Source organism: Erinaceus europaeus, chromosome 7 (genome assembly GCF_950295315.1).
Source record: "Erinaceus europaeus chromosome 7, mEriEur2.1, whole genome shotgun sequence".
Classification (NCBI taxonomy): Eukaryota; Metazoa; Chordata; class Mammalia; order Eulipotyphla; family Erinaceidae; genus Erinaceus; species Erinaceus europaeus.
Genome location: NC_080168.1, coordinates 38,627,058 through 38,650,167, shown reverse-complemented (window position 1 = coordinate 38,650,167; position 23,110 = coordinate 38,627,058). Strand labels below are relative to the sequence as shown.

The 23,110-nt window shown below is 39.6% G+C and overlaps 1 protein-coding gene across 10 annotated transcripts in view; it reads right to left on the bottom strand.

Annotated features, from left to right (window-relative positions):
• Positions 1–23,110, bottom strand: part of ANKRD44 (ankyrin repeat domain 44) — a 416,898-nt gene that overhangs the window by 218,178 nt on the left and 175,610 nt on the right. For all 10 annotated transcript variants that reach the window (XR_009550679.1, XM_060194225.1, XM_060194230.1 and 7 more), the window contains exon 2: positions 18,628–18,711. Coding sequence is in view for 9 of the 10 variants with exons in the window: in XM_060194225.1 (XP_060050208.1) it covers positions 18,628–18,711 (84 nt within the window). In the remaining variant the exon portion in view is untranslated. The remainder of the gene's footprint in view (positions 1–18,627; positions 18,712–23,110) is intronic.

Sequence of the window (23,110 nt, the reverse complement as noted above, 5' to 3'; positions counted from 1 at the left end):
TGCAAACACTAAATCTGAAGAAGACATCCAGAAATCACTCCCATTTACTGTTGGAGCAAAATCAATAAAATACCTAGGAATAAAGCTTACCAAAGTAGTGAAAATTCAAAGCAAGAGTTGACTGAATTTAGAGTAGGGCACCAAAGAAAAAAACCTGGTTGGAGGGTGAGGGTGAATATTCAGCTTCATGGGGGGAGGGGGTGGGACACAGTCTTTTGGTGGTGGGAATGGTGTTTATGTACACTCCTAAAAAACAAAAAAAGAAAAAAGAAAGAAAGAAGCTAAGGGGAGGGGTCGGGGCTGAGTGGTGGTACACATATTACAATGTGCAAGGACCCAGGTTCAAGCCCCCTGCCCCCACCTACAGGAGGAAACCTTTGCAAGTGGTAAAGCAGTGTTGCAGGTTTCTATCTGTCTCTCTTTCTCTCGACCTCCTCTTTCCCTCTGACTGTCAATATCTGACTGTCTCTATTTAATAAATAAATAGATAATAACAAAAAATAACTTTTTAAAAAAGCTGAAGGTTCTGCTCGTTACTTTAATAAGTCAGTTGTTTCAATGTCATTCATTAAATGACCCATCATGTCCCAGTGGTTTGAAATGCTTGATTCTAGACCAAGTATCCATATACACTTGAATGTCCTTCTGGAATCTCTAATCTGTTCTAATTTGATTGTTTCTGTAACAGTAACACATTTTTTAAAAATTCTAATAGCTTTAAATTTTATTTTGTGAACCTCTTCCTTCTTCCTTATCAAGAATCTTACCACATTTTTTTCTTTTTTTATACATGAGATTCTTTTTTATCTTTATTTATTTATTGGATAGAGACAGCCAGAAATCGAGGGAGAAGAAAAGGGCAGAGAGAGAGACACCTGCAGCACTGCTTCATTACTCGAAGCTTCCCCCCTGCAAGTGGGGACCAGGGGCTCAAACTTGGGTTCTTCTGAATTGTAACACATGCACTGAAAACCCATGTTTATTTTTCTAGATAAAATTCAGTTGTCAATCTAAGTGTAGAAGCTTAACACTGCTAATGAGAGAGTGCACACCCAATAAGAGCAGTCATACACACAAAGCCTCACACCACACGGGAGTATCACAACACTAGAGGAAACCCCACAGACAGTGGAGCAGTGTTGCCATGTGTCCATCTCTTCTTTGTCTTTCTCTTTCAGGCAAAAATTAGTAAAGTCATGGGTCCCTTGGAATATACCTAAAATAAACTTCCTAGCTCCTTCCAAAATGGAGACCCCAAATCTCATCTGCTATAGTTTTACCTTTAGATTCCTGATTATTAAACAATTTTTTCTGCTTTATATCTTAATGCTTTTCAGCCACCAAGTTGCAGATGCTACCATGACACCAACCTGACTTCTCTCGGCAGAGGACCCCACCAATATGTCCTGGAACCTCATCTCCCCTGAGCCCTGCCCCACTAGGGAAAGAGAGAGATAGGCTGGGAGTATGGGTAGACCTGCCAGTGCCCATGTTCAGCAGGGAGGCAATTACAGAAGTCAGGCCTTCCACCTTCTGCACCACATAATGATCCTGGATCCATACTGCCAGAGGGATAAAGAATAGGGAAGCTTCCAATGGAGGGGATGGGATGTGGAACTCTAGTGGTGGGAACTGTGTGGAATTATACTCCTCTTATCCTACAGTCTTGTTGATCATTATTAAATCATTTTTTTAATATTTATTTTATTTATTCCCTTTGTTGCCCTTGTTGTTTTATTGTTCTAGTTATTATTGTTGTTGTCATTGTTGGATAGGACAGAGAGAAATGGAGAGAGGAGGGGAAGACAGAGAGGAGGAGAGAAAGATAGACACCTGCAGACCTGCTTCACCGCCTGTGAAGCAACTCCCCTGCAGGTGGGGAGCCGGGGCTCGAACCGGGATCCTTATGCCGGTCCTTGTGCTTTGCGCCACCTGCGCTTAACCCTCTGCTCTACAGCCCGACTCCCATTAAATCATTTTTTTAAAAAATAGAAAGAACAGAAAAAAACTGATCCAGGAATGATGAATTATGCATGCACAAGGTAGTGATGCAAAAAAGTTAGTTTTTGAAAGTAAATAAATAGAAACTAGAAATTGTAGTTCCTCAATCTAATTCCTGCCAGCAAACTTAGTTGCATTGATTCTATACATCAGTTTTAAACAACCAAGTCTCCTTTCCATCCAATAGTATATTTGCTATTGGTTCAAATTTATCCACATTTATACCTCCTACATTTAATATCTAATTTTAAAAAGACTATTATTTTTATCCTAAAGACATTCACATTCTCAAACTATGTATAGAGTATATCTTTTTCTTTTACTTATTTAATAATTACGGACAACTTTGTTGGATAAAAGGGGTGCAATTTGGGAGTCAGGCAGTAGCATAGTGGGTTAAGCACACGTTGCGCAAAGCACAAGGATTGGTGTAAGAATCCTGGTTCAAGCCCCTGGCTCCCCACCTGCAAGGGAGTTGCATCATAGGTGGTGAAGCAGGTCTGCAAGTGTTTGTCTTTCTCTCCCCCTCTCTGTCTTTCCCTCCTCTCTCCATTTCTCTCTGTCCTATCCAACAACAAGAACAGCAACAAGTACAACAATAAAAAAGGGCAACAAAAGGGAATAAATATAAATTTTTTTTAAAAAAGGGGGTACAATTCCACACAGTTCCCACCACCAGAGTTCCACATCCCAACCCTTCCATTGGAAGCTTCCCTATTTATCCTAGTATGGACCTAGGATCATTATGTGGTGCAGAAGGTGGAAGGCCTGACTTCTGTAATTGCTTCCCTGCTGAACTTGGGCACTGGCAGGTCTACCCATATTCCCAGCCTGTCTCTCTCTTTCCCTAGTGGGGCAGGGGTCTGGGGAGATGAGGTTCCAGGACATTATTGGTGGGGTCCTCTGCCGAGAGAAGTCAGGTTGGTGTCATGGTAGCATCTGCAACTTGGTGGCTGAAAAGCATTTAATATATAAAGCAGAACAAACTGTTTAATAATCAGGAATCTAAAGATGAGATTTGGGGTCTCCATTTTGGAAGGGACTAGGAAGTCTATTTTAGGTATATTCCAAGGGACCCATAACTTTACTAATTTTTGCCTGAGCCTGACAGCTAACATGCAGGTGGGCTAAAAGTATTGTCTGGAGAGATGGAGTCAAGACTTAGAAATAGGACTAGAAAGCTGGATCAGGGGAGAGAGTGGATTCCAAATATGGGAAAAATATATACTGTTACCTGTAAACCTTTTAATTGAAAATTATCTCCTTGTGCTATAAAAATGACCAGCAATTGCAAGACAATATTAATGCCATTTTATACTTGGAATGTTCCTATAACTCCAAAATATTCATCTCTGTTATCTGGAGGGTGCAAATTACATGTCATTGCAAGGTTTCTCCTTTATGGAAGATGCCTTGCTGACCTCCAAGAAGACTCACAGGAGAAACATAGCTTAAGTAGCCAGGCATACTCTAGAGGGTAGTTAGGAATGATGCTCACTAGACATGCCTTCACAAGTTCTAAATGGCTGTAAAGTCACATAGTCGCAGCCCGCTCAGAGCCACCTAGAGTTTATGAATCATTCTTTTTTTTTTTTCCCTCCAGGGTTATTTCTGGGCTCGGTGCCTGCACCATGAAACCACCGCTTCTTTATAGGACACAGGTCATGGCTTCCTAACCACAGTCCTACATCCAAGCACTGGTCCAACAGGGAGCAGAGGAAGTGATAATATTGCCAGCCCCATGCTGACAGACAGGCACTTACCCTCAAAAGCAACCTACTCCAGAGTGGTGATGGGGTTATGCCAGTCCCCAGTTTTGCAAGCCAAAGTGCTGCCAAGATGTGCAGAACTGAGGTCAGTGCTCTCTCAGAATAAGCTCCAGGGTCCCACTTTAGATTTTCAGGTGCAGGTGGCCAGAGAAAGCTTCACTACTGGAAATTTGCTGGCCCCATCATGGTTATCAGAAATGGTGCCTGCAGAGCAGATGTGCTATCTTTGGCTTGAACTTCAGTGGTGGTGGTGGTGGTGGTGGTGGTGTGTGTGTGTGTCTTTAGAACTAATTTTTTAACAATTTAGATATTTCCTGCATTTTCTTGTAAAAACTTCAAAACATGGTGGCCAGGAAGCAGTGCACCTAGTTGAGCGCACACGTTACAATGTGCAAGGATATGGGTTCAAGACCCTGGTCTCCACCTGCAGAGGGAAAATGTCACAAGTAGTGAAGCTAATCTGCAGGTCTCTCTTCAATCTCTCTCTCTCTCTCTCTCTCCCTCTCTATCTCTCTCTCTTTCTCTTTCTCTCTCTCTCCCTTCCTTTTAATTTCTGGATATCTCCATCCAATAAATAAATAAAGATAATAAATTTAAAAAAAAAATAAAAAGAAGTCTAGCCACAGTGTGTCTGCATTATTATGCAGAAAAAACTTGAGGAGAGCCGAGCTCATCATCACACCCTTGGGCTGTGCATGTCTATTTGGAGGACCTGAATTTGCCTTCCTTGCCAGCAGTCTTCTCAATCCTAGTAGTTTCTGATTCTGTCAACTTTATTTATTTATGATCATAAAGAAGAGTGAGACCTAAGCAATGTTAAGCTCTGGCACATCTGGGGTCTTGGGCAAGCAAGTCTGGCATGGTCCCTCCGCAATCTCTCCCCTGCCCTCTAATCTTATCTAAGAGAGAAAGTTCCCAGGTCTCTAAGATAACAAAATACGTTGAGTTTTTATTCTCATATCAAAGTCTTAATTAAAAAAGGAAAAATTTTAAGTAAAATATATGTAGAGGAAGGACCATACTCCCAAATCTAAAAAGTTGTGCTATGTAGTTTGTATTTCTAATATTTTAGAGAATTTTACATGATAAAATAAAGCTGAGAAAAAGTTAAAGATACTAGATCACAGACAGTACTGAAGCTTCCTCCAGTGCAGTTGGGGCTAGGCTTGAACCTGGATCTCCACTTGGCAAAGCAGTGCACTATCCCAGTGAGCTATTTTGCAAATCTTATCATTAGAAGTTCTTAAGGCATGGCTATATTGCACCCTTCTGGATGAAATTAGAAATGTTGTTAAAAGCAATAATGCCAACATCCACACACAAACACACATATACAAAGTAACAAATTACAACTTTATACTGATAATCTGTCTTTATTTGTTTGGTGTTCATTTTTGGCTATCAGGGATTCATGCCTATGTGATCCGAGTGGAAGGTAGTATATACTCTCAAAGGATCCAAACTTTTTTTTTCCTTTTTAATTTCAGATCAAATCAGAAAGGGAATGAAAGAGTAAACACTAACAGCTTGACAAGATCATTTTATTGCACAAAATGGATGAATTAAAACAATTAACCTGGGAACAACCCAACTGCAAAAAATATATATTTTTGAAGTTATTAAACAAAAAGAAATGAATATGCACTAGAGATTAGCTGATAGCAGGGAATTAATGTTAATTTTATTTAGTCTAATAATGATAGTGTGCATGTGTGTATTCAGACTATTAGTGATACCAAACACATTAAGGGTTCACATGACAAAGGACTTACAAATCTTAGCAGTATTTAACTATCACCTTTCCAATCATGGAAACTTACTGGCCACCTGCCATTTGATGTTGTCTAGTGCTGTCCAGAAAAGTCCTAATCTCTAAGACTCAGTGAGTCAGCAATATCATGCACAATGCACCCCCTCAACCTCACACTCAATGTAATGGTGCTATTATTAGCCACATGAAGAGCCTCTTGATCTTACAGGTAAAGTACTACTCATCAAGCCAATTTATAACTTCTTTGGATAGCTCCACAGATACTTTAGGCTGAAGGCTTATTTTCTGCAGTTACACCACACAACACATGGTTAAGTCTCAATCCATTTTCACTTAGTAGTGTTTGAACAGTTGGAATCGGTTCTCCTGCCCTTCCCAGGTCTAAACACAAGTTTCTCAGTCAGTCTTCATGTGCCATGGGTACCTCCCACTCTGCACCATTCACCACCAACAGATAACCAGCTTTTCTCAGTCCTTGTCCCAGAGCAGCACAGTAAAGCTGTCAGCTGATGCCATGTCATATCATAACCCTCCTCCCCAAAAAAAGCCTTTTATGAGTTTGAACTTTAGTCTTCAAATCTGCCTATTTGTTTTGATTTAAGGTTGGAACTTTATTTTTTTTTGTACATTTGGTTTTTTTATATTATTTATTTATTTATTTACTTATTTACTTGTATATATACTTTTTTATATTTACTTACTTTATTTTCCCTTTTGTTGCCCTTGCTGTTTTTTATTGTTGTTGTAGTTATTGTTGTCATCATTGTTAGGTAGGACAGAGAGAAATGCAGGGAGGAGGGGAAGACAGAGAAGGGAAGAGAAAGATAGACACCTGCAGACCTGCTTCACTGCCTGTGGGGAGCCAGGGGCTCAAACCAGGATCCTTAAGCCAGTCCTTGCACTTTGTGCCACGTGCACTTAACCCACTGTGCTACCGCCCAACTCTCTTACTTGTATATATTTTTTACCAGAGCACTGATCAGCTCTGGCTTATGGTGGTACAAGGGAATGAACCTGGAATTTCAAAGCTTCAGGCATGAGAGCCTCTTTGCATAGCCATTATGCTATCTACCCCCACCCTCATCCATTCATTTTGAATTCTGATGTTTCATCTTAAACTCAACTGTGGCGAATTTAATGAAGACTTCTGAAATCTTCCTAGTTATTTGTCACATCAAGTTCAATTTAAATGGATTTTTTCAGATTGTACAGTTGTCTGTCCCACACAGTTAGTCCTGGCATGCCACTAACCAGAGGGAAAAAAAAAAAAAGATTCAGAGTATCTTTCTTGATCCTTCAGTGACTCTTTAAACCCATCTACAGAAGTTCAGCCTTGCAAAGAGAAGGATCAATCTAATAAGTCAAGCCTGAGAAACACTAACTAAGCCAGACACTGATCAACAACTTGTCCTCATGGGCAGAGTGAAAAACAGGCCATCATACATTGGTTCACCCCAAGCAATAAAGCATGGCGGTGCTAGCCACACAACGTGTGTTGTAAGGACTGGACCAGGCAGTGGAGTGCATGAGAATGAATGATATGAGTCACTCCAGGAGTCAGTAAAGTCCAAAAAATGAATATATTGAGAGAAAAGATAGGTGTCCTTGACTAGATGGGAAAGCTGGGAGAGAGGACAGCACAAAGCAGATATTGACTGGGGCCACTTGGTGAAGGTAGAGACACTTGAAAGGGGCACCTAGGTCACAATAGTGGGGAAGTGAGAAAAGAATGAACACAGTGATTTGATTTGGTTGGAGGACAAGGTTCAGGAATATAGCTGATGGGAAATAACATTCAGAAAAACACAGAGAAAAACTGAATAATATACTTCCCTTGTCAGGATCAGCTCATCTATCAAAGGTAATTCATATCAAAGAATAGACAACCCCCCAATTGTAAGGAAGACTAAAACAAAAATAAACCAAATGGGACTATATCAAATTGAAAAGCTTCTGCACAGAAAAAGAAACCATCACCCAAACAAAGAGGCTCCTCAGAGAATGGGAGATCTTTCCATGCCATACATCAGACAAGAGGCTAACAACCAAAATATATAAAGAGTTCACCAAACTTAGCAACAAGAAAACAAATGACTCAGTTCAAAAGTGGAGAGAGGATATGAATAGAATACTCAGTATAAGATTACAAAAGGTCAATAGACATAAGAAAAAATGCTCCAAGTCACTGATTGTCAGAGAAATGCAAATAAAGACAACAATGAGATAACACTTCACTCCTGTGAGAATGTAAAACATCAGAAATGATAGCAGCAACAAATGCTGGAAAGGTTGTGGGGTCAAAGGAATCCTCCTGCACTGCTGGTGGGAATGTAAATTGGTCCAACCCCTGTGGAAAGCAGTCTAGAGAACTCTTATAAGGCTAGAAATGAACCTTCCATATGACCCAGTAATTTTTCTCCTAGGGATATGTCCTAGGAAGTCAAAAACACCCATCCAAAAAGATTTGTGTATATTTATGTTCTTAGCAGCACAATTTGTAATAGCCAAAACCTGGAAGCAACTGAAGTGTCCAACAACAGACAAGTGGCTGAGTAGGTTGTGGTATATATACATAATGAAATACTACTCATCTATTAAAATTAATGAACCCACCTTCTCCGACCCATCCTGGATGGAGCTAGAAGGAATTATGTTAAGTGAGATAAGCCAGAAAGAAGAGTATGGGATGATCCCACTCATAAATAGAAGCTGAGAAAGAAGATCAGAAAGGGAAATGCAAAGCAGAAAGTGACTGAGTTTAGAGCATTACACTAAAATAAAAAACTCTGGGGGGAAGGTGAGGATAGATTTTCAGCTCCACTATAGGGGGTTGGGAATAGGGACAGACCTTTGGTGGTGGGAATGATGTTAACTCCCTATTAACTTATAGTATTATAAATCACTATTTAATCTAGATAAGAGGGGAAAATAGATTGAATGTCTCAAACTTTTTGATGTATAGACCACTTCAATCTAAGCATTTAAGGTTTCAAATTGGTAACCTGGTTGAATTTTAACAGTAGGCTTAAATTATTAGTACAATTCTAATGACTTTTTTAATATTAAATCACCTATAATCTTAGACCAGAGACCAGAAGCAACTGCTCTTGTCAGTATATATGATACAGTTATTTGTAAATAGCATTAGATGGCAAAAATCATGGTAAGGTCTTGTATGGTAGAGTAAATCCTAACAATAGGATTTTCAAAGTAAACCAAATTCCCAAGTAACTTGGTTATAATAATATCTATTGCCGGTTCCCGGAAGATGGCGGACTGAGAAGCTGCTAGTGGCTGAGCTCTGACCACATCTCCTGGAAACGGTAGGATTTTCTGCCTTTAGTAGGCCAGCCAATAAGGGGTCCTAGCGGTGACAACAAGGAGGTGACTATAACTTAATTTGGGTTAAGAATTAGAGTAGGAAAAAAGGGGAAAAATTTTTTTTCCTCCTTTTAATTTCTAAGCATACCTCCTTCCCCCCCGCCCACCCCGCGTCCCTAACCAGTCCCTGGGGACCAGCTCCTAGCAGGAGCTCCTTTTCTTTACCAAATTCCTGTCCCACCAAAGAGTATCATTAATTCTAAGTCTATACCCTTCTGAAAACTCTGGCCTTTTTTCTTTCTAAGTAGCCAACCCCCCCCACCTCACCCCACATAGCTAATTAAATAATTAAAAATAAATACATAAAAAACCCTTTACTTTCACTGCCCTTTTATGACTGTTCTTTTTTCTTATCTTTTTCTTTTCTCTCTCTCTCTCTTTCTTTTTTATTTTTCTTTTTCTCATTCTTGTCATCCTTTCTTCCTTAATCCTACAGCTTCCAAAGTCACAGCCCCCAGCACCCACACCACCAAACAGTGTGCTTTTTTGAATTCACTGATACACTTTTGGGAATTTCCTTTCACTGCTCTTTAATTACAGCTCTTTTTCTTATCTTTTCCCTTTTCTCTCTCTTGCCTCTTTTTTTTTTTATTTTGTCATACACTTCTTCCTTCTTTGCCTTTCTGAATTTGTGAATTATTTTGGGAAAGAAACCTGACTCAGAGTGGACTCTCTATATGTGTATCTCTGCTCTACTTCCCTTTCCCCTCTTGTTACCCCTAGAATATACAGTGGATAGTAGATTTGCATAACTGTCTATTCTTGATATCCTTTCTTTCTTTTCTCTTTCTTCTTCACTGGTATTTGGTTACTATTTATTCACGGACTGGAGAAATTGTTTGGCTAACTGGTAACGATTAAACTGCTTAAATAGTTGCTTCAGTTGCTGCTGTAATTCCTGAGGTTGGTGAGTGCAATTGTCATAAAGGTATTTAGTACAGTGTTACTTGTACTCAACACACAACAACTGAGGAACAACAGAGCATAAAAAAAAGAAACACATAAATCAAAAAACTGGGTAGATCAAAAACAAATAAAACTGCTACTCCAATGAATGAAGACAAGAGCCCAGAAGAAACTACAAATCAGCCAGAAGTATGCAAGCAATAATAAACTTATTAATCACAGAAATGAAAACAACATTGGAGGAAAGGAATGGCAGTATTAGGAAAACAACAGTTGAGACCCCCAAGGAAAATACTGATTATCTTGAGGCAATTAGAGAACTGAAAGCTGAAATAGCTGTAATGAAGAAAGAAGCTGAGGCAAGGGAAAGCAGACTAACAGAAGCAGAAAACAGAATTAGTCAGACAGAGGATGAGTTAGAGAAAACTAAGAAAGAGGTGAAAGAGCTCAAAAAGAGACTGAGAGACACTGAAAACAACAACAGAGACATATGGGATGATCTCAAAAGAAGTAACATTTGTATAATTGGCCTGCCAGAGGAAGAAAGAGAGGAAGGGGAAGCAAACATTCTAGAGGAAATAATAGAAGAAAACTTCCCAGACCTGAATAACAGAAAGGACATCAAGATTCAAGAGGCCCAGAGAGTACCAAACAGAATCAACCCAGACCTGAAGACACCAAGACACATCATAGTCACAATGAGAAGAAGTAAGGATAAAGAAAGGATCCTAAAGGCTGCAAGAGAGAAACAAAAAGTCACATACAAGGGAAAACCCATAAGATTATCTGCAGAGTTCTCCACTCAAACTCTAAAAGCCAGAAGGGAATGGCAAGATATCTATGAAGCCCTGAATGAAAAAGGGTTTCAACCAAGGATAATATATCCTGCTAGACTTTCATTCAAACTAGATGGAGGGATCAAAACCTTCTTAGACAAACAACAGTTAAAGGAGGCAACCATCACCAAGCCGGCCCTGAAGGAGGTTCTAAAAGACCTCTTATAAACAAGAACATCACTATAATACTTGCAATATATCAGAGCAAACAAATTTTTTTAACAATGGCACTACAATACATTAAATCCATAATATCAATAAATGTCAATGGCTTAAACTCACCCATCAAAAGGCACAGGGTGGGGGGATGGATCAGAAAACATAACCCAACCATATGCTGCTTGCAAGAATCCCATCTGTCACAACAAGATAAACACAGACTTAAAGTGAAAGGATGGAAAACTATCATACAGGCTAACAGACCACAAAAAAGGGCAGGAACAGCCATTCTCATCTCAGACACGATAGATTTTTAAATTAAATAAAGTAATAAAAGATAGGCAAGGACATTACATAATGATTAGAGGATCAATCAGCCAAGAAGACTTAACAATTATTAACATCTATGCACCCAATGAGGGGCCATCTAAATACATCAAACACGTTCTCAAAGAACTTCAAAAATACATCAATAGTAATACAATAATAGTGGGAGGCTTCAATACCCCATTCTCACACTTAGACAGATCAACAAAGCAGAGAACCAATAAAGATACAAGAGAATTGAATGAAGAGATTGACAGACTAGACCTCTTGGACATTTTCAGACTCCTTCACCCCAAAAAACTGGAATACACCTTCTTTTCAAATCCACAGAACACATACTCAAGGATAGACCACATGTTAGGCCACAAAGACAGCATCAATAAATTCAAGATCATTGAAATCATCCCAAGTATCTTCTCAGACCACAGTGGAGTAAAACTAACATTTAACAACAAACAGAAAATTATTAAAAGTCACAGAATTTGGAAACTAAACAACATACTCCTTAAGAACAACTGGGTCAGAGACTCACTCAAGCCGGAAATTCAAATGTTCCTGGAAACAAATGAAAATGAAGACACAACCTATCAAAATATTTGGGACACTGCTAAAGCAGTACTGAGAGGGAAACTTATAGCCATACAATCACATATTAAACACCAAGAAGAAGCTCAAATGAACGAACTTACTGCACACCTAGAGGAACAAAGGAACCCTAAAGCAACCAGAAGGACAGAAATCACTAAAGTTAGAGCAGAAATAAACAACATCGAAAATAAAAGAACCATACAAAAGATCAATCAAGCCAAATGATGGTTCTTTGAAAGATTAAACAAAATTGACAAACCCCTAGCCAGACTCACAAAACAAAAAAGAGAGAAGACTCAAATTAATAGAATTGTAAACAATGGAGGAGATATCACAACTGACACCACAGAAATCCAGAGAATCCTGCGAAACTTCTATGAAGAACTATACGCCACCAAGCTAGAGAATCTGGAAGAAATGGAACAATTCCTAGAAGCATATGCCCTTCCAAAACTGAACCAAGATGAACTACAAAATCTAAATGCACCAATCACAGACAAAGAAATTGAAACCGTCATTAAGAATCTCCCCAACAACAAAAGTCCTGGACCAGATGGCTTCACAAACGAATTCTACAAAACTTTCAGGAAACAATTAGTACCCATACTTCTTAAGCTTTTCCATAAGATTGAAGAAACAGGAATACTCTCTTCCACCTTCTATGAAGCCAACATCACCCTGATACCAAAAGCTGAACAAAAAAGGAAAACTACAGACCAATATCTCTGATGAACATAGATGCCAAAATATTAAACAAGATTTTGGCCAACCGGATACAGCAACATATCAAAAAGATTGTTCATCATGACCAAGTGGGATTTATCCCAGGAATGCAAGGCTCGTTCAACATCCGTAAGTCAATCAATGTCATTCACCACATCAATAAAAGCAAAGCCAAAAACCACATGATTATCTCAATAGATGCAGGAAAGCCTTTGACAAAATCCAACACCCATTCATGCTCAAAACTCTACAAAAAATGGGAATAGATGGGAAATTCCTCAAGATAGTGGAGTCTATATATAGCAAACCTACAGCAAATATCATACTCAATGGACAGAAGCTGAAAGCATTCCCCCTCAGATCAGGGACTAGACAGGGCTGTCCACTGTCACCGTTACTCTTCAACATAGTATTGGAAGTTCTTGCCATAGCAATCAAGCAAGAGAACGAAATCAAAGGAATACAGATTGGAAGGGAAGAAGTCAAGCTCTCACTATTTGCAGCTGATATGATAGTATACATAGAAAGACCTAAAGAATCCAGTAGAAAATTACTGGAAGTTATTAGGCAATATAGCAAGGTATCAGGCTACAAAATCAATGTACAAAAATCAGTGGCATTTCTTTATGCAAACACTAAATCTGAAGAAGAAGACATCCAGAAATCACTCCCATTTACTGTTTCAGCAGAATCAATTAAATACCTAGGAATACAGTTGACCAAAGAAGTGAAACACTTGTATGCTGAAAACTATGAGTCGCTACTCAAGGAAATAGAAACTGATACCAAGAAATGGAAAGATATCCCATGCTCATGGATTGGAAGAATAAATATCATCAAAATGAATATTCTCCCCAGAGCCATATACAAATTTACTGCAATATCCATCAATGTTCCACCAAACTTCTTTAAGAGAATAGAACAAACACTACAATCATTTATCTGGAACCTGAAAACAACTAGAATTGCCAAAACCATCTTGAGGAAAAGAAACAGAAATGGAGGCATCACACTCCCAGACCTTAAACTATATTATAAAGCCATCATCATCAAAACAGCATGGTACTGGAATAAAAATAGGCACACAGACCAGTGGAACAGAATTGAAAGCCAAGAAATAAATCCCCACACCTATGGACATCTAATCTTTGATAAGGGGGCCAAAAGTATTAAATGGACAAAGGAGGCTCTCTTCAATAAATGGTGCTGGGAAAACTGGGTTGTAACATGCAGAAGAATTAAATTGAACCACTTTATCTCACCAGAAACAAAAATCAACTCCAAATGGATCAAAGGCCTAGATGTCAGACCAGAAACAATCAAATACTTAGAGGAAAACATTGGTAAAACACTTTCCCACCTACACCTCAAGGACATCTTTGATGAATCAAATCCAATTGCAAGGAAGACTAAAGCAGAAACAAACCAATGGGACTACATCAAATTGAAAAGCTTCTGCACATCCAAAGAAACTATTAAACAAACAGAGAGACCCCTCACAGAATGGGAGAAGATCTTCACATGCCATACATCAGACAAGAAACTAATCACCAAAATATATAAAGAGCTCAGCAAACTTAGCACCAAAAAAGCAAATGACCCCATCCAAAAATGGGCAGAGGATATGAACAAAACATTCACCTCAGAGGACATCCAAAAGGCTAACAAACATATGAAAAACTGCTCTAGGTCACTGGTTGTCAGAGAAATGCAAATTAAGACAACACTAAGATACCACCTCACTCCTGTAAGAATGGCATACATCAAAAAGGACAGCAGCAACAAATGCTGGAGAGGATGTGGGGACAGAGGAACCCTTTTACATTGCTGATGGGAATGTAAATTGGTACAGCCTCTGTGGAGAGCAGTCTGGAAAACTCTCAGAAGGCTAGACATGGACCTTCCATATGATCCAGTAATTCCTCTCCTGGGGTTATACCCCAAGGACTCCATAACACCCAACCAAAAAGAGGTGTGTACTCCTATGTTCATAGCAGCACAATTCATAATAGCTAAAACCTGGAAGCAACCCAGGTGCCCAACAACAGATGAGTGGCTGAGAAAGCTGTGGTATATATACACAATGGAATACTATGCAGCTATCAAGAACAATGAACCCACCTTCTCTGACCCATCTTGGACAGAGCTAGAAGGAATTATGTTAAGTGAGCTAAGTCAGAAAGATAAAGATGAGTATGGGATGATCCCACTCATCAACAGAAGTTGAGTAAGAAGATCTGAAAGGGAAACTAAAAGCAGGACCTGACCAAATTGTAAGTAGGGCACCAAAGTAAAAGCCCTGTGGTGAGGGGTAGACATGCAGCTTCCTGGGCCAATTGGGGTGGGAGTGGGTGGGAGGGATGGGTCACAGTCTTTTGGTGGTGGAAATGGTGTTTATGTACACTCCTAGCAAAATGCAGTCATATAAATCACTAGTTAATTAATATGAGAGGGGGAAAATCAATTGTATCTCTCAAAGTTTTTCAAAACACAAACTGGATCTTTTTAATATATAGGCTATGTATTTGATATGCGGACTCTCTCAAAAGCCTAGACCAAGTAGATTAGAAGCATCCAATAGCACAGCTATATACAAGATACTGGGTACTGTACAGCAAACCATAACAAAAGGACTTTTCAAAGTTAACCCAATTACCAAATAATGTGATGATAACATTAACTATCGATTGTCTTTTTGAACCCTAAGACAGCAGGAACCTCACATCTCCACTATAGAGCCCCTACTTCCCCCAGTCCTGGAACCCTTGGATAGGGCCCACTTTCCCGTATGCCTCTCCCAATCCATATCAAATAATAATTGCATCCGCCAATCACAACCTAACCAATGCAACAATTGCCACCTCAACATGCTTCACCTCAGACTGTGTCCAGAGACTCCATGTGTGGAATGACAACCCTTCAGCTTCATTACTCGGGTGAGACCTTTCCTTTTATAGTACACTCTAATTTCATCTCAGGTGGTTCACTTTCTAACCAAGTCCCAAAACCTAGATATACACCAGTTTCTGTGAGAGAGAGCTTATGTTCACACGTATCCATAAACTACTGCAAAATATATACCTGAAAGCAGAAGTACACTAGAGTTTTCAGTGAGTACCTCCCTAACACTTCCTCACCACTATTCCAAGCTTTGGGTCCAAGATTGCTCAACAATTTGTTTGGCTTTGTATGTTAACTCTCTTTTCAATCACCAGGTTCCAGATGCCATCAAGATGCTAGCCAGGCTTCCCTGGATTGAAGACCCCACCAATGTGTCCTGGAGCTCAGCTTCCCCAGAGACACACCCTACTAGGGAAAGAGAGAGGCAGACTGGGAGTATGGACCGGCCAGTCAATGCCCATGTTCAGCAGAGAAGCAATTACAGAAGCCAGACCTTCTACCTTCTGCAACCCTCAATGACCCTGGGTCCATGCTCCCAGAGGGATAGAGAATGGGAAAGCTATCAGGAGAGGGGGTGGGATATGGAGATTTGGGTGGTGGGAATTGTGTGGAGTTGTACCCCTCCTACCCTATGGTTTTGTTAATTAATCCTTTCTTAAATAAAAAATAAATAAATAATAATAATAATATCTATTGCCTTCTTAAACTCTAAGATGGCAGGAACCTTTCCCATTCTCTATAAAACCCATATTTCCCCAGTCCTGGAATCTCTGGGGTGTGGCTTGTTTTCCTTCATGCTTCTCTTGGTTCACACCATTTGACACTGCACCTGATTATCTCAACCAAATCAACGCAACCAGTGCCACCTTGACATGTTTCACTTCGGACGGCATCCAGAGATGCCAGGCCTGGGATGTCAACTCTTCATTCCATTACTCTGCCACCAAGTTGCAGATGCTACCATGACACCAACCTGACTTCCTTGGGTAGATGATCTCACCAAGGTGTCCTGGAAACTCTCCTCCCCAGAGCCCTGCCCCACTAGAGAAAGACAGGCTGGGGGTGTGGATCCACCTGTCAATGCCCATATCCAACAGAGAAACAAGAAGCCAGACCTCCCACCTTTTGCACCCCATAAAGACCCAATTTGGTCAAGAATCCCAGAGGGATAAAGGATAGGAATGCTTTCAATAGAAGGGAGGTGATATGAAACTCTGGTGGTGGGAATTGTATGAAATTGTACCACTCTTATCCCATAATCTTGTCAATCATTATTAAATCATTAATAAAAAAATTGTGTGTATGTGTGTGTGTGTGTGTGTATGCATGTGTTCGTACAGTCCAAGCCCCATAGGCCTACAACAAAACACAACTTCTTTTTCCAATACTCTGGCTCTGGTTCCATCTGGTTCCATTTTCCACCTTGAAAAATGTCACAAAACATCACCCTCATGGTGACAGTGCCAGCTGGATAGAAGCTGCCAAAAGTTTCTTCAAAAAGCCACTCCAACCTGCTTTGATTAACCCCCTTTCTAAATAAAGTCCTGCCAACTGGTCAGAGATGTGATCTTACAATCCATGTACCTGTGCAAAGCTCCACTTACACTGCAGATGTTTGGACTCTTTCTGTTGTTTCTATTTAGTGCTACAGACTTCAGAGAACTTTCTCCCCCAGTGGACTAGGTAATGGAGTTTTCTTAAGAGAATTAGTAGCATACATTACATCTAATTGCTTGTTCAATCCAGGTCTAAGAAACTATTAAAAGGGTAAATTATTGACTATGCCTTTTGGCATTCCCCACTGCTGGCAAGATTTAAGATCTTCCCGGTCAGGTGTTTCTTAATTTTTTTGTAAGTCATAGACCCATTTAAAAATTTAGTGAAACACCTTGACATTTTCATGGACAAGAATATATATTTCTATAAGTTCACACATAAACTACCCAAGATGCCTAGTTCATCCACTAGCTCCAAGTTCATGGACACTCTATGGAAGAGATAAACAAACTCTTCCATAAATGAGTCAGATACTAATTTTTCTTTTTGCTTTTCAAATAACATATAGGTTCTGCCCTAACTAATCCATTCTATCATAGTTGAGTAGTTATGACAGAATGATATCAGAATGATATATCATATATAAAGTTCCAACAAACCTTATGTATAGATATCAAAATCTGAATTTCACAGTTTCCACTTGTCAAAAAAATTCTTCCTAAAAATATATATATTCTTCCTGATAAGCCAAAAAGAGAACAAATACCGCAAGATCTCCCTTACAAATGGAGCTTAAGAAATAAGGGCAGAGAGGGAAAACACAAAGTGAAATTTGGACTGGGTGGGTGTACTGCATCAAAACAAACAACAAAAAACCCTAGGAAATGGGGTGGGGGAGAGAAGGTAAGGAGAACCCTGGGGTTCTGGTGCATGATGATGATGGAAAGACCCAAGTTATGGGTGAGAGAGTACTTGTGTGTCAACAACTGCACTGTAAAACATTAACTCCCCCAGTAAAAATGATAAAAAATAAAAATAAATAAAATGGTCTCAAACTTTTATTCTTCCTTTTCTTAAGCCATAAAAAAATGAGCTAGTATTTTATACAAAAACAAGTGAGAGGCCATAGTTTGTAAACTATCATTGACAGCGTAAGTTCTAGGGATCTATGGCATTGAAAAAAATAATCATTAAGTTCCACCAAATTACACTGGATGTTTCATGTTTCCTTCCATTCCAAATGTAGCCAGAAAGCCTCAGTAGTCTCAGCAGTAGCTCAGTCACCAGTAGAAACCACAAGTATGTTCATACTACACTGAAGTCACTATTTTTAAGTGCTAATAGTATTAGATCTGCTGAGTTTTGCTGTTTAAATGCCAGTCATATAAAGAAATATATTTTTCAGGGTCAGGTAGTGGCTCATCTGGTTGAGTACACCAGTTACAATACACACACACCCAGGTTCAAGCCCCCAGGCCCCACCTACCTCCTACCTACCTCCTCCCCCTACCCTCTCAACTTCTGGCTATCTCTATCCAATAAAGATAATAATTTTTTTAAAAAAAGAAGTCTATTGTCCACAAATTTTCTTAATATTTTGGTAACCATAGTTCAAGATAATTTTTCCCTGGGGCTAACCCTGTTTATTCTATTTTACAAATGTATAACTAGGATTCTGAAAAAATACAAAACTCCCACCATATACCAAAGAGGGACCAGTAAGGAAGAGTTCAGAGTGAGTTTTAGAAGCCTGAGCAGCATCTCCTACCAGGGCGTTCACATCTTCAGTTTTGTGGACGAGCATCCGTATCTCCTCTGGGTCACCACTAAAGATTGCTTGGACCAGTGGTGGCTGCAAAAGGGAGAACTTTAATTAGAATATAAGTAAATTATTAAACTGCATGTAGATACAGATGACCAGATTTGTTCCCCCACTATTCAACAATTATCCGTTGCCAGACAATGATGAATATGGCTCAGACTCACCCTCACTAGAGATTTAGCCAGGGACATATATGCAAAAATAATCACAGTGTAATTTGAAAGCCATGGCAGTCACACTTAACCTAGGGCTGGGAATCTAATGTGAAAACCACCCATCGTTGCAATCAGTCTTGAAAGGCCTCAAATTTCCCATCAAGGAAAATACCAGACCTGAAAACTATGAATCAAGTCCCGTGTTTTCCTCCCTCCCCTTTCTCATTAGACAATGCCACTGGAAGCTTTAAACAATCCTATTCCCAGAGGGTATTGATGATCACATTTCTGGTCTCCTGAACACTTATTTCTAAATGTTTAGAAAATCCTTGGAATCATTCTCAAACTCCCCTGTAATTTTAGCCAACAAGTGCAGAGGGCTTTAAATGTGACTACTTCCCTGCCAGCTCAAACTAAGATGAACGCTGGTGGGGCAAGGAGCAAAGGAACATTATTGCACTCTTACTATTGAACCCACCTACTCATAAAGTAGATTGAGTCACATCGAGTATAAGAGCAACAGGTAGAAGAGAATCTGACTCTGCATGACTGGGAGGCAGTTGAGGAAGTGTGTCCAGAGACACACCTCACTGAGCATGAGCTTGCACACAGGAGAGGAAGGGCATTCCAGGCAAAGGCTGCATGGTGTGCAAAGATAGGTATGTAAAGAGCCTACCTGTCAGAGAAAATCAGAAGCCTGGCATCGAGAATGCACAGCACAAGAGGAATTGTGGGGTTCTGGGGTGGACACGGAACTCATCCACATGCCAAAAGATTCGGTTCAAAGCCAGCTCCCCCAGTTCCATGCTGAATTCACTTCCCAAGTGTCATCCAGGGGTAAGCACCATCTTTGTTGCCCATTGCATCACAGATTTAGCAACAAATGAAAGAATACATGGGAAAACCCTCTAACTATACAACCCTACACAAATAGCAGATATTTTCACTTAGAGATGTTTAAAGATACCAATGTGGACAATTTGACTATTTAGCCCCAAAATTTAAAAGCCTTACCACTTAGCACAGGTGTAATAGTTTGCCTAGAAACATGCCTGCTTTGCCCCACATACAACCTGAGTTTGATCCCCTAGCTGCCACCATTTGGGGGGATGTTTCAGTGCTGTGATGTCTATCTCTGTCTATCTCTTTCTATCTAAAAGTCAGGTCAAAGTGGTGAAGCCCAGTGAAGATGATGTGTGTGTGTGTGTGTGTGTGTGCGCGCGCGCGCGCGTGCACGGGCACGCACGCACACGCGTGCAGTTATACACTCACTCGTTCACTCACTCACAACTTTTGGAATACTTTATTCCTGGTCAGCAATTAGATAATGACTGTTGCCCAAACTCATCTGACTATGAGAATTACCTATGATGATTGTTAAAACAATATTCCCAGATCTCTTACAGAGAAATTCTCATTTTCTGTCTCTCTGGCAGGGGCATGTAATGGCAGACTTTTAGCAGATGTCCATCACTCTGTATATGTATATGCATAATCATTTTATACATATACATGTGTATATGTATATGCATCTGTATATGTGTATACATAATAATGTGTATGTGCATATGTATGTGTACATGCATAATCGATTGTGTACATGCATAATCATGTCTGTTCATAATTTCATAATTGCCCATGGTGAAATGCTTATGTGTGCTTTTCTGCCCTTTTGAACCTAGAAAACAACAAATGCAATAGTTTTAACTGACAAGCAGAGGCAGAATCTAACAAGATTTTAGTGCTAAATCTACAGTGATCAATCAACAGTTGACAAGGTGAGATTCAGAGAAACAAATCCCTCCTACTAGTTAATGCACTGCTACTTACTTAGTCACTTAAGGAAGCACAGTTAGGTATTCAGACTCATCACTCAGGAGAATAAGGAATGTGAACAGATATTCTGTTATGTTCAGTCCTCACACTTTACAAGAAAGAAACATGTCAAGCTCTGGTAATGCTGTTCCCAAGGAGAGTCACCATGACAAAGTTGGCAGGGAGTGAGTGATATGTAGAGCTTCTCAAATATCTGTACACCTGCAATTCTATAAAATAACTTTGAAGGGTTCATCAAGGAACAGAATTCCCAGCATGCACTAGGAAGAAACTGGGCTACTCTGACTTTCTCATGCTGTGGCCACATGCATTCAAAGACCCATCTGCACATTTGCACAGGTACCTGTGCACATGTACATGTGCACAGAGACACGCATCAATTCATATACAAGTTCCTCTTGCTCTCTACAGAACAAGAGAGTGTATATTCTTTCAGGCCAGTCCTTAGAGAGCTATACAGAGTTTCAACTATGTTTGTAGCTGCTGTAATATCCTCACAATCATGAATCTAGTCATCATGGGACTCTCAAAGAATTTCTCACACACTGTGCTTGAACAAAAGCTATCTGCTTACATGAATGGAAATCTTGAGCTAAATCACTGTGGCTTCTGGGCAAATAATATATAATGTAAAATATCCAGGGTGTTGGCTTGGCAGGCAGCTCAGTGGCAGAGTGCTTGTTTCATATGTATGAGGCCCAGCAGCAAAAAGCAAAAGTTATAGGTGATTTTGTCTTGTTTATTTGCTGTTTGATCCCTGTTTTCAAATAAAGCATTCCCAGAGAGCATTATGGGATTCTGTTTTGTTGGAATTGAAATTCAATCCTGATGTTTTATTTCTCACTAGGTAAACACTCAGAGGGTAAATATTTGTGAAACTTTCCATATCTTAATTTGTTTTAATTTCTTTATTGGGGGATTGTTTACAGTTAGCAGTAAAATACAATAGTTTCTACATGCATAAAATTTCTCATTTTTCCACATAACAACACAACCTCCACTAGGTCCTCCTCTGCCATCATGTTCCCTCCTTCCCCCCAGAGTCTTACTTTGGTACAATATATAAACCCAGTCCAAGTTCTGCTTAGTGTTTTCCCTTCTAATTTTGTTTTTCAACTTCTGTCAATGAGTGAGATCATCCCATATTCATCCTGTTTCTGACTTATTTCACTTAACATGATTCCTTCAAGCTCTATCCAAGATGGGCTGAAAACAGTGAAATCACCATTTTTATAGCTGAGTAGTATTCTATTCTGTATATAGACCACAACTTGTTCAGCCACTCATCTGTTGTTCGACACCTGGGTTGCTTCCAAATTTTGGCTATTACAAATTGTACTGCTATGAACACAGATATACACAAATCTTTTTGGATGGGTGTGTTTGGTTCCTTAAGATATATATCCCCAGGAGAGGAACTGCAGGAATTTCTAGCCTTCTGAGAGTTCTCCAGACTACTCTCCACAGGGTTGGGCCCATTGACATTCCCACAAGCAGTGCAGGAGGGTTCCTTGGACCCCTCAACCTCTCCAGCATTTGCTGCTGTTACCTTTTCTGATGTATGACATTTCTCACAGAAGTGAAGTGGTATCTATTTGTTGTCTTTATTTGCATTTCTCTTACAACCAATGTTTGTTTCATATGTTTACTGGCTTTTTGGATCTCTTCTATGCAAAAAGATCCTGTTCATATCCTCTCCCCATTTTTGGATGGGGTCATTTGTTTTCTTGTTGCTGACTGTGATGAGCTAATATTTTCTAAATACTATCTTTATTGCACAATTTTGAGGACAGAGGACTATTCTACAATACCCTTTCTCATAAACATCAAGTACATATATTCTGTTTTCTATTAATTTGGTAGCCACTATAAATTGTGTAGCTTTTGCCTTGACCACAATAAGCCTTGCCTGCATATAACAGAATCCCAAACCTAGGCAAATATGGATGTTTCCTTTTGAAGTTACACATTTCAACACCAGCACATATAAAACAAGGAGGCTTTGTGTGCAGCAGGGTAGAAAATTGAATAGACATAAATTCATGGTAAGGATCGAAGCTATAAAAAATAAACTGTGGCAGGAAAGAGGTTCATGCAATGAAACCATTATCATTCCCTTTAAAAAAAAAAAAAAGCTGGTAGTGCATCAGGTTAAGTGCACGTGGCATGAAGCACAAGGAGTGGTGTGAGGATCCCAGTTCTAGCCCCCGGCTTCCCACCTTCAGGGGAGTCACTTCACAGGCCATGAAGTAGGTCTTTCTCTTCCCCTTTCTGTCTTCCCCTCCTCTCTCCATTTCTCGATGTCCTTTCTAATAATGACAACATCAATAACAACAACAATAATAACTATGACAACAATGAAAAACAACAAGGGCAAGATAAATATTTAAAAATTTAAAAGAGCTTCAAATTCTTTTTTTTAAATATTTATTTTATTT